Source organism: Neopsephotus bourkii, unplaced genomic scaffold (genome assembly GCF_033783945.1).
Source record: "Neopsephotus bourkii isolate Nb327-2 ecotype Australia unplaced genomic scaffold, CSIRO-AGI_Nbou_v1 NB_1630, whole genome shotgun sequence".
Taxonomy (NCBI): domain Eukaryota; kingdom Metazoa; phylum Chordata; class Aves; order Psittaciformes; family Psittacidae; genus Neopsephotus; species Neopsephotus bourkii.
This window is the reverse complement of record NW_026902105.1, coordinates 3,475,251-3,487,826: the sequence shown is the minus strand read 5'-3', so window position 1 is coordinate 3,487,826 and position 12,576 is coordinate 3,475,251. Positions and strand designations below refer to the sequence as shown.

At 37.7% G+C, this 12,576-nt stretch overlaps 1 protein-coding gene across 50 annotated transcripts in view; it reads right to left on the bottom strand.

Moving 5' to 3' along the window:
* RIMS2 (regulating synaptic membrane exocytosis 2) overlaps nt 1-12,576 on the bottom strand; it is a 448,541-nt gene that overhangs the window by 40,301 nt on the left and 395,664 nt on the right. For 36 of the 50 annotated variants that reach the window (XM_061373356.1, XM_061373306.1, XM_061373310.1 and 33 more), the window contains one exon: nt 7,690-7,931. The exons of 10 other annotated variants lie outside the window; for them this stretch is intronic. In XM_061373356.1, the coding sequence (XP_061229340.1) occupies nt 7,690-7,931 (242 nt within the window). Of the gene's footprint in view, nt 1-7,689; nt 7,932-12,576 lie in introns of those variants that run through there. 4 more of the 50 variants (XM_061373344.1, XM_061373350.1, XM_061373349.1 and 1 more) reach the window with 1 other exon arrangement.

The window sequence follows — 12,576 nt, the reverse complement described above, 5'->3', positions numbered from 1 at the left end:
TTTTATAAATTACATAGAATCATAGAATAGCTAGGGTTGGAAAGGACCTTAAGATCATTTAGTTCCAACCCCCATGCCATGGGCAGGGACACTTCACACTAAACCAGGTCACCCACGGCTCTGTCCAACCTGGCCTTGAACACTGCTAGGGATGGAGCATTCACAGCCTCCCTGGGCAACCCATTCCAGTGCCTCACCACCCTAACAGGAAAGAATTTATTCCTTACACCCAATCTAAACCTCAACTGTTTAAGTCTGAAGCGATTACCCCTTGTTCTATCACTCCAGTTCCTGATGAAGAGTCCTTCTCCAGCATCCTTATAGGCCCCATTCAGATACTGGAAGGCTGCTATGAGGTCTCCATGCAGCCTTCTCTTCTCCAGGCTGAACAGCCCCAACTTTCTCTGCCTATCTTCATACAGGAGGTGCTCCAGTCCCCTGATCATCCTCGTGGCCCTCCTCTGGACTTGTTCCAACATTTCCATGTCCTTTTTATGCTGAGGACACCAGAACTGCACACAGTACTCCAAGTGAGGTCTCACGAGAGCAGAATGAAGGGGCAGGATCACCTCCTTCGACCTGCTGGTCACACTCCTTTTGATGCAGCCCAGGATACGGTTGGCTTTCTGAGCTGTGAGCTCACACTGAAGCCAGCTCATGTTTTCTCATCGACCAACACCTCCAAGTCCTTCTCCACAGGGCTGCTCTGAATCTCTTCTCTGCCCAGCTTGTAGCTGTGCCTGGGATTGCTCCCACCCAGGTGTAGGACCTTGCACTTGTCATGGTTAAACTTCATGAGGTTGGCATCAGCCCACCTCACAAGCGTGTCAAGGTCCCTCTGGATGGCATTCCTTCCCTCCAGCGTATCAACCGAACCACACAGCTTGGTGTCATCGGCAAACTTGCTGAGGGCGCACTCAATCCCAATGTCCATGTCACCGACAAAGATGTTGAGCAAGACTGGTCCCAACACCAATCCCTGAGGGACACCACTCGTTACTGTCTTCCAATTGGACATTAAGCCGCTGACCACCACTCTGTGTGTGGCCATCCACCACAATTCAAATTGAAGTTTCTTTAAGGAACACCTGAATTATTCTGTTGAATAGGTCTCAGATAGCCTAAAAAAGAAATGCTCTCTAGATTGTATTAATTCCGAAAGGCCTGTGGTGGGTTTTCCTTATGTAACAACACAAAGAACAAACTTGTTTACTGTGAAAACAAATAAAACAGCTTTAAAGTTTTTTTGATGATATGTATATTTTTTTGGCAGGGATCTCATGAGAATTTTTCTGCTCTCAATAGGAAAATATAGCTTAGCAGTGTTCTTGCCAAGAAAGATCACCGTACATTTCTCTCTCTGTTTTTACCTCTAATTATGGAAAGAAGAAAATCTTGTGGAAGGCAAAATTAAACATTCTTATCTCACCTATAGCTTTCTCCTTTTTCCCCATTAATAATGAGATCAAGATGTAATGTAAGTAAACTGCTTTTTAGGGAAAGGGTTGGCAACATAGAAAATTATTTTGGAAATAACAAGTAGAAGTTTTTACTCATATAAATGCCTACAATCAGGGGACTTGATTTAATTTAATTTCTACCACAGTCAGCTGGACATCTCACAGGTGAGTGTCTCGCTGAGTTGGTAAGTATTTATTACATAGAGGAAGTTCAATGAGTAATTTGTGACTGGGGCAGTATTTCTCAGTTGGTGTACTGTCTGTACATTTTGTCCCTAGATCAAACCTTTTATTTTTACTTTCTACTCTTACCACAGGACTTCCTTCTCATGTGCCTGGGATTTCTGTTTATATACAGCATAAGGTGTTTCTCATACTTTGTGTGTGAGAAGTGTCTTCCAGAGGACTTCTGTAAGACCATAGCTAGCACTGCCTGGAGTTCGGTTCTAACACAGAATTACAGAATAGTTGAGGTTGTAAGGGACCACTGCAGGTCATCGAGTCCAAAGTCATCAGCTATGTATTTCTTTTCAATGTATCCTTCTCTTACATAAGCTTTATGAATGAGGACTCAAGTATATACCTACTTCCTCCACAGAAAATCCATTGAGGAGAGGTGCAAAAATTTTGTACTGCTTTATCTTCTTTCCTAGTCTTTTTCTACATGTGGAAGAAACCCATTTAAAATAAAGAAATCTATCACTTTAGTAAAATATAGTTAAAAGCCTGCATAGTCAGCCTTTTCAATTTGCATTTAGAGTCTATTTATTTATTTGCATACTCTCTAGAACTTATTTACTAAAAGCTGATTAATGCTCCCAGTAATGTATTTATTACAATGGTACTTTCTCTTTGGTAAAGGATTCAGGTCACAATTCCCAACTGATCAGTAGGTCAAATCGGCCTTAATTGCTTGTCAACTGCTAATCCTATATTTCTATCAATGTAATACGGGTTTATTTTGAAACTAAATCAGATCACAAATCATGAATACTGATACAAGTATAATTCTACACATCAAAGCAATTTATTAACATTAGCAATTTATCTCTCAAAGAAGAGAGGAAATAAAATCCCAAATAAATGGCTTGCTTCAAATCACTTGAATTATATATATATATGATTAAAAAAAATTGAAATACAGAGCCAGATTAAGAGTAGTGAATGATGATATCCGTTTTGGCCATATAAATTAATTTCAGGAATAGAAAATAACAATGTATATTATGAGAACACATACACTTTTAGTTAAGTAAGTTATTTGCTTATATTCTATCTCATTTTAGACAATGAAAGGCATTCATGTTGTTCCTTCCTTAGTTACCACTGGTGGAAATGGTTAATCATCTTTTTAGTAGGAAACATATGTATTGTATGTGTGGTAGAAGACTGTTTTTTATATAAAAGTGAACTTTGAACTGAGGAATGTGAAATCCACACAAGACCAAGACTGATGTTCCCAACACAGTCTCTTCAATTATTCCAGTAATTGAAAAACTTGATCTGCAGGCTACCTGGCTGGTTAATGACGGACACAACTGAGACTATTCTACTTATGAGTACAGCACTTTAGACCAGTTTCACCCTACTAACCATACAGAATACAAAATTTGGCTTTTAACACACAGAGTGTTACAGGTCTGCACGTGTATGGAAACTTGATCATGTTTCCTCAGGGCTCTCCTGCAGGGAAAGGACTGCATTCCAGGTATGAATAGCTAAGCAAACACTGTTAAGGCACTGCTTGGGATTTGAATTCTATAATTTTCCTCTGTAAAGAAAACCACCTTTTCCACAAGGAAGAATGCCTGTGGAATCAGGACCAGAAGGTTACAACATAAACTCTTCCCACCCCACCAAATGTTAGCTTCTAGGAATGTTTGCTGGACTTAGTTGCAGGGACTATTCCTTTATCTACTTTTTGTAGCACTAAAAAGGTACAGGAAGCAGAACTAAAATAAATTCTGATTTACCTTGACATTCTACTCTATAGCATCTTGTCTTTTACTTAAGTCTTATCTTACATAAAACATACATTAAGTAAAAGCAGTTTTGTGTCGTCCAACCATTAGCTTGATTCTAAGGTTAAAGAAACTGTAGGAATTTCTGAATATTTTTTCCCCTAAGTTGCTTTGAAATACATCACATAAGTTCACAAAATACTAATCTTGTATATCCTCACAACTAAAATTTTCATTAAAACAAATAATAGGAAAGTTATATCACAGCAGTGATACACATTGCTAAAAGGAGTATGAAATTCTAAGAAATAAATTACAGCTCTCCTTTAAGATGAAATGGAAACTAGAGAATGACTCTCATCTATTTTTATTCATGTTTTCTGTATTCCCATGGTCTTAACACTTGCATTTTTTTTTGCTCTTTCCTTTCCCATAACAACAGTGATCCATAGAGCAACACTGAAGATCTTTTCATGTAATGGATATGAGAACACACTTGGATTCTCTTGCTACAATAATCTGAAAAGATCAGTTCCCCCTGCCTAAGTTAATGAAGTCAGATCTTTTCAACTTCTTGAACTATTATTTTAATGTCATAAATTACCCTTGATGGGCCTGGTCAGCAGCGTTACTGGATAAGCAATTTTCTAAGCGTTTAAGACTGTGTATGCTTACTATCTTTTTTTCATATTTCAGATGGATTCAGTTCTATCTCTCGAGAAACTATGCACTATATATATTCTGAAGAATATAAACTAGCCATAAGTGAATTAAGTCCAAATACTGTTGTTAGGTAATAATAGTAATATTAATAATAATAGTAATAATAACAATAATAATAATAACAACAATAATAATAATGAAAACAACAATAGTTAATCCTTTTACTCCCACCTAAAACAACAAATCAACATACCCTTTACCTGTAAAAATCCAAACAACTCTTCCTACCTGAATACACTAAAAGAATTACAGACCAGAATAAAAAAATACTTTGTGGTATTTTGAGTGTCAATTTCTTAATATTATGCCAAATACCAAGAAATAGAATAAGACTAATTTGAAAAGACAGTAAAAATGGACCTTATAAGACATTTATTCTAAGTCTGATTCACAGTCCTGAAAACAGGTATGATGACCTACTTTCAGAAAAACTTATGACATAGATTTAGTTCTAAAATACGAAGTCAGAAAATCACTGAAACATATGCTTAACAAAACACTTGAAAAAAGTTTCAGTTACTGATAGGCATTTCTTCACTGACTTCAGTATGAGCACACAGTTTATAAAAGCCTAGTTGCTATAAATATGATCACAACATTCTATAGAATAGTATTGTTATCTCATGATATCTGTATGCTTTTCAAGCCTGATATGTAAAAAGATACTTAGCTGACCAATTGAATAACATAATTTCTTAAGAACCCTTTATACTTCAATGAGTTTCTCCGAGGTGCCACCTGAGTATCCCCTGCCTCTCAGCTCCAGAACACTGTACTTACAGGATGTCTACAGCACATTAGTGTTTTGATCCCAGACCTCGTATCAATGCTTGTACCAACACATGATTTTTTGTGCAGGCACTTACTATCTGAAAACAGGAACACAGTGGGATAAACCAGGGAAATATATACATTCATTAACTATATTAACAGCAGGTTTTAAACCTCTAGCATTCACGTATAACACTGTTGCCCAATATTTTCTTTAAGATGCTCTGATGGGTAGAACCATAGAATGCTTTGGGTTGGAAGGCACCTTAAAGATCATCCAGTTTCAAACAACCTGCCACAGGCAGGGACACCTTCCACCAGACAAGATTGTTCAAACCCCTGTCCAACCTGGCCTTGAACACTTTCAGGTATGGGGCATCCACAGTTTCTCTGAGCAACCTGTTCCAGTGTCTGACAGCCCTCATATTGAAAGATGTTTAAAACATGCAAGACACTTCGTGATGTGACCTCACTCTCATGCACCCAGCAGGTCATCATCTTGTGTCACTGGAGACATAGAACCATACACATATGGTATGATCAGTGTGTTCACATGACCCAAGTATTTAGATGATGTGCATGCCTGTCCTGTTAGGTGCAGCCACATGTGGCCACCAGACAGGTCCCTGAGGACCACTGTCAAATAGGACAGCAGGAGCTGGTGTGCAGTAACATCTTTACAAAACAACCCATATGCAACCAATATATGAGAGGCCTGTCCAGAAAGCAGCAGGAGGTCCACTGTCTGCTCTTGTTGGGGCCAGGCACAGGCCAGACCAGGCACAGATCTCTCCCAGGAGAAGCCAAGGGAGAAGGGCTGCCAGCCAGGGCTTTGTGGGCACTCCTTGTTCCTGATGCTTCTCTATCAGCACTGAAATACAGCTTGTTATTCAAGAGCTTTACAGAACAACCCGTTCACAGTCAGCAGGTCAAGAGATCTTGAGTGTTTTTGAAAGAATTACATTTCACATATCTCCCTGTCTTGACTCAGTTTTGGGGCAACTGATTAGATGTAACAGAGAGAAAAACTTCAGATCAAAAGTCCCAAATAACTAAGACTCCATGGTATTTAAATCAAATCTAGGCAAACCACACAACATGGATTCTCACTAGTGCTAAGACATACTTGAACAACATAAAGAGATAGCATCCTTAATTTAATGTCTCATACACAAGAGAAGCAAGATTAAATCAGATCTAGTACTGTAGTGCATTGTATTAGACTCAATATTCAAATACATCAAACAAGTTACAAACCTACATACTACCACATGAGTAAAATTTAAATTTCTAGGTGAGTTAATTAGTTTTTTCTTTTTTATTGCCCAACCAGAGACTTCCCAGATCTGCATAAAGGTAAGTAATCTTTTGCCTTGCATTCATTTGAACTCAGGGAAAATAGAAATGTATATGAAACTGGCATTTCCATAACTCACAAGTGAATTGGTAAAACATGAGAGTGATGCAAGACTTGCCTACTGATGGAGTCTGCATGATATTCAAGAGCTTTTACTATATATGTTCTTTTCCCTCTTCTTCATTCACTCCTGTCTCGTATTGCATTCAGTAAGACGCACACTCAAGATCCCTCCTCTCTTTCTGTGCTCCTCCTCCCTCTGCAGTCTTACCCCTCTTGCTTGCCCTTTCTTTCCCCTCTTACAAAGTTTATCACAATTTCTGACATTGAAAATAATAGTTTTGCTCAGTTTGCTTGTAGATTAAAACTCTCATCACTCTGGTTTCACAATATGAACTGCAAGCTTTCCAGAGAACTGAAAAATCTCTTATCACTGTTTGAATGCTGGTTAGCACAATGGAGACCTCCAGATGGGGTCATACACAGCTGAACACTATAAATTTATGTTGAACCCTCTGACAACGTTGCAACAGTTTTGCTTAAATACTGAACATACAGTATATCTTATGCATGTACCTTAAAATATATAAAAATATAAATGCATAACTATGTAAATTGCTATTGCACTTTATATATGCCATTAAAATACAAGTTATGTTTTTCTATGTAAAATACACTTGCCCTATACTTCTTTCTCAATTGACAATGAGAGCTTTTCAGAGTGCATTATATGGATTTTCCCTTAAATAGGAGGAAAAAAAAAATGCATAAGTTTATAAATACTTTAGGCATCAAAGCAGAAAAACTCTATTTTTCCTAGGTAGAATATTTCAGTATCAAATTTTAATTGAGGCAAACAGAAATGAAGAAAATTTATATTCATGGTGAATATGCTTATAAGCTGAAAAGAAATTAATTTTAAAGGAATAAACCATTTGTCCTAAAGCAATAAAATATATCATTTCTTCAGGAAAATCATTTAATTTCAAAATAAGACTGCCTGTTTAGATGTGAAAACAAACAAAACCATATTGAAAGACTCAAACACTATTTGTGACAAAAGAAAAGAATTTTGCAACATTTCAGTGACCCTTCAGAAACTTGCAGTAAGGATCCCCCCAAATCAGAAGTTGAGCAGCGCATGTTGGCTCCTGAGAAACAAGGAATTAGTGATTTAAGCAGGTTCCAGCAAGCAGAAAAGTAAAAGCCTCAGTCCAACCTGAAAAGGATCTTTGCAAAACAAACAAAAAAGGTTAGTTAAGTGTCCAGAGAAAAAAAAGATGTTTGACCATTTTCTTCATTTGTAGAATGTTGATTAGGCAACTCCAACGGGATATCTAAATGATTAAGCCACAATACATACACATAATGTACATTTAAATGATAATTTGAGAGGGGAAAAAAGTCCAGTTCCTACCAGTTTGGCTGAGTTGTGACGTGCTACGGCTTTTCCGTGAGAGACCCACGATGGCAACCATCTTTGCACCGATGCTGGAGCGTCTCTTTTTGCCACCACCGCCAACAGTGCCCACTGCAGTGTCTGACTGGCTGCCATCATTCTTCTCCAGTGTGTACATATCCCCGCCGATGCTGGTGCTCTTGGTCATGTTCTTTCCTGAGACGCCCATCTGTCTGCTTTGCATTTTGGATGTAAAGACACTGTCAGCCAGTAGATGGATAAACAGCGGAAACAAGAGTAAAAAGGGGAAGACAGAAAAGGACAGGTTTCAGATGGAAGGTTTTGGGAGACTGGAGGGTAAAAGCAGCTAATTCACACAGGTAGGGTTTGTTTTTTGGGGAGCAAAAAGGAGAAACTTTAATTCTGTGTTCCTGTTTGGTCTTCTGTAAAATACTTGACTCATAAATATTTTTTTTTTAAATACCAAGCTCTTACTTACTGATTGTTTAAAACACATTACAGTCAAAAGTGTGTCAAAGAAGGACATCTATATATCATATGTATATTCTTTGCTTGGGAAATTTAAGTTCTGCAGTCAGTGATCTGCCCTTCTTCTTCTCACATACATACAATAATTTATATTCCTCTATATAGCAGCTTAGCTTTGGTACTAAAAATAGGACAAGGGGAAATGGGTTAAAACTTAAACATGGGAAGTTTAGATTGCATATAAGGAGGAAGTTCTTTACTATAAGGGTGGTGAGGCACTGGAATGGGTTGCCCAAGGAAGCTGTGAATGCTCCATCCCTGGTGGTGATCAAGGCCAGGCTGGACAGAGCCTCGGGTGACATGGTTTAGTGTGAGGTGTCCCTGCCCCTGGCAGGGGGGTTGGAACTAGGTGATCTTAAGGTCCTTTCCAACCTTAACTATTCTATGATTCTATGAGCCAGACATTTCAATGATGTTTTCAGTAACCTGGTTCAGCTCAGTCATCCTACAGTAATGAACAGCCATACGTTCTTTGCTCCCTTGCTTCAGCAACAAATACCTGTATAAGCACTGTATAAGTGAAATTTAACTTTAATATACATTTTGTACACATTTATGGACTGTTTCTACATGCTATACGTGGTTGCATCTAAATGATCTGCCACAGCATTTCACAGCATGCCCCAGGGGTCCAGGCAAAGGGTCCTTTCCTTTGCACAGAAATGACAAACTACAATGATGGCATCAGTACCTATACAAATTTTGCCATGACATGTAACATGGCGGGAGTCTGGACAAACATCCAGACCTGGAAACTCTGGAGCACATGTGGGCCTGAGAATACATAGAGAATATTTCAGTGAAATTCTTGCAGAGAACTTAGATCTTTATTATTTTGTTCAGTACAGTGCACCTCACTAAAAAGTCCCATGAGATGCAGTCTCAGACAATCCACAAAACAGTGGAAAATTTCTGGAAACAAAGGGAAATTATTTTGTGCTATATCACCAGTAGATAAAGGTTAACAATTTTTAGCCAACGTTTATTTTTTTAAACAGATTTTCAAAAATCTGCAAAGGCTATTCCTGGAGCTCTAGCGTAAATTTTAGTGGGTATAGCCATACTCCTTTCCCCTTACCTACAATGGTCTGAATCTATTTAGAAAACACGAAGGTTTTATTGCTTCTTCATGAAGTTTTTACATTATATGTTCCATTGGTAAAAACTTATCTATGGAATTAATGCAGTGTCCTCAAAAGCAGAGGGATAACTGAATCTCTTCTCACTGATTCAAGGGGATTTGGGATGAGGCATCAGATTTCGAACAAGAGTGCAGCTATTTAAGGTATCTGGGAGGCACCCGTAAAGTGCTCCACTCTTAGCTGACCGCTGCCTGTAGGCACAAAATGTTTGGATCTAAGCCACAACCCAGAGGAAAGCGTAAGAGCTAGTTTATAGAAAAATAAGCCATCAAGACAAAAAAAAAATTGAGTGTCCTTCTCAAGGAAGTTATAAATATGAGGAGAATGAGAGTTTGGATCAACAGATGGAGAGGCATGAAACAAGGATGAAAAAGAGCCATACTAGCCTTGCCTGGACAAACAATACCAAAATACTGGAACACAGTGGTAACTTGAAAGCTTTTTTCTTGTTCCTTTTTAACTCTCTTTGGTGTTATATATTAGTGCATACTAACTCATGTTGGTATATTTATTAGTAAGGCAGGAGTGGGATAGGATGTGGGTAAAGAGGAATGCAGGAAGACAAAAAATGAGGATCTATATTTTGGTATCTTTTTAGCACTATGGTAACTACCATGATAACATAACCTACTGTATTTTTTTCAAACTACCACTGTTAGGGATTACTTCCCAGAAACAATATGCCACAAAAACTAGTTCTCAGTAACAACACTACCTTGCATATAACAAAAACTAGAGATCTAGGAGGAACAGTGGTAGGAAAAGCTAGTGTCATCAACCTGATCTTATGCAAAATCACGAAATTAGAGCCCCTTAACCAGTAGTACTGTTTTGAACCCAAGTTCCCTAAGGAAATGTGATTAATGTGACTTTGTTTTCTGTCAGGTCTTTTTTGAATATTTTATAAAATTAGTTCAGATTTGACACAGGAGCAGAGAAGTAGAGCTATTTACTTTCTAAAACAGTTTTGAAAACAGATCCCTGGAGAGAGATCTTGTGAATGCCCCTGTGGGAAAGCCTGTAGTGTAAGTCATTATAGAATCTCTGTTGTTTCATGTAGGAGCTCATTTGCACACACGGACTGATAAGGAAGTAATAATTTTACTGCTTGCAGGACAACCTATTCCAATGATCTATTTTTCAAGAATTATTCCAGGAAATCAGTGGGTTCTTGTCAAATAGAAAATAGTAATTATGGCATTGCTTTATAAGCAATATTAACATGGAAGAAAGGTCTTATATCATAGCAGTGAAACAGAAATATTCTGTTTTCTCATAAAATAACAACAAAAAAACACTGAGGACAAAGTTCCCGTTTCCTAAGTCTAATGTGCCTTTGAGCTGCCTCATGTGTCATTTTCCAAGAAGTATAATTCTATTTAAGAGCAATGGATTACAACAATTACCCTTATTAAAGAATTCAATGTGCTTAAAAAGGTCAGCATTCAAAGGAAGTTGCTATAATTTCACTATGAAATTAACTATGAAAGTACTATGCATTACAAAAATTTGCTCCTTGGCTGCTGTCTAAAGGCTCTATATAACAAACTGAAGTTTTGCTGTGTACAGCTCCCAACAGAGAGGTAGATTTCATTCTGACACATTCTTTTGACCGGCTGAAAAAGTAGGCAAGAGAATTCAAATAAGGATCAGGGGATTTACATTTAGATTTGTATGCATATACCAAATACCAGTGCAAATGGCTAAGGAAGTTCATTCACAAAACTGGACGGGTTTTTTTTTTTCTGTAGGTTTCTAAAACTATTTGCTTTAATTAAAGGTTTGGGGTTTTTAATCTCTTTAAAAGCAGCAGAAAAGATACCTTTGTCATGCTCCCAACTAGCAACCAGCTCCTGGAGAAAGCCATCCCATATCAGTGGCTTTATTTTTTCCCAATTCCTCTCTCAAAAAAACAAACAACAAACCGCCTTTGAGGAATAAGTACTATTAATTAGTATCATAAGAGTATCATAAGTGTAATAAAAGCATAAGAGAGTTCTGAGTGGCTTATAGTGCCTCATAGTAAATCTGCAGTGGTCATGAACCTCCTTCATCAGCACTTTGAACCTTTTCTGGCCAAACCCTCACTCACTAATTATTCTTGGTATATGCTTAGTATCATCGCCAGTGACTCTACCCTTATACCCAGTCGGCTTTTTGACAGTGTGAAAAGTTAATTATTCTCAGCATAACTGAATGTTGTATGTCAGGTTTACTTCTTTTCTGAGATAACAGAAAGATGGACTTCAGAGTAAAACAGAGTAAATCCTACAACCTTTTCTCTTAACAGGAATCAGAAATTACTGGAAGTTTCCTTTATATGTACACAAACATTATCATACACATCCACTAATGTACAACAATACTTTAAAAGTGACATTAAATAAAAGTAAGTTATGAGATTATATGAGTCAATGACTAAATATACACTAAAAACAGTGTTCTCAAGGTGCCTTATGAGATATTAAACTGAAAAATATCCTCTGCAAAGACAATATGGAGCCAGATGGGGGAAAAATAAATAAAAAAATCAACTATGCTAGTCCCAATAACATGCACGCAATGTCATAATAACCACTCTTTACTAGAATCAAGAAAAGAACAAATAGTCACAGAACCCCAGCTGTGTGGCAGCCCCCAGAGTACAGCAATATCAGATGGAAGGTGGCAGCCAGGTTACTGACTTTTGCTTAAGTGGTCAAGCCAGGGTGATGGGCAAAGCTTATATGGGAGTGAAACTTCCTGTGTTACTCCTAAATCCAGGAAACCATCTGAGGACACCAAGAACCGAAGAGAGATCTCTGTCTGTGTAAGTATCTAGTCAGATACTTCAATTTTCCAGTGAACAGAGGAAAAGGATAATTCTCTACTCAGTCCTCCACTTCAGTAACTTGCTGTTCTAGTTTTTCTCAGTTGTGAGAAGTAATTTTGCACACCATTCCTAAAATACAGCATTTCTCTGTAATCGCTTCACAAACAAGCAGAGGGGTACTCAAATGCAAGTCAAATGATTAGTAACAGCTTAAAGTTAAGTGTAAAATACACCCTGAATTCTGACCATCAATGAAAACAATCTTCTTAAAGCAAACTCAAGAGAGATGTTAAGTATTTTTGTACTATACCAAGTGATAACTATTCCAGATAGTTAGGGTCAAGTTGGGCATCTCAGCTTCCTATGTATTTTACAGTGAATTTTCTTAACTTTAACTGTGGC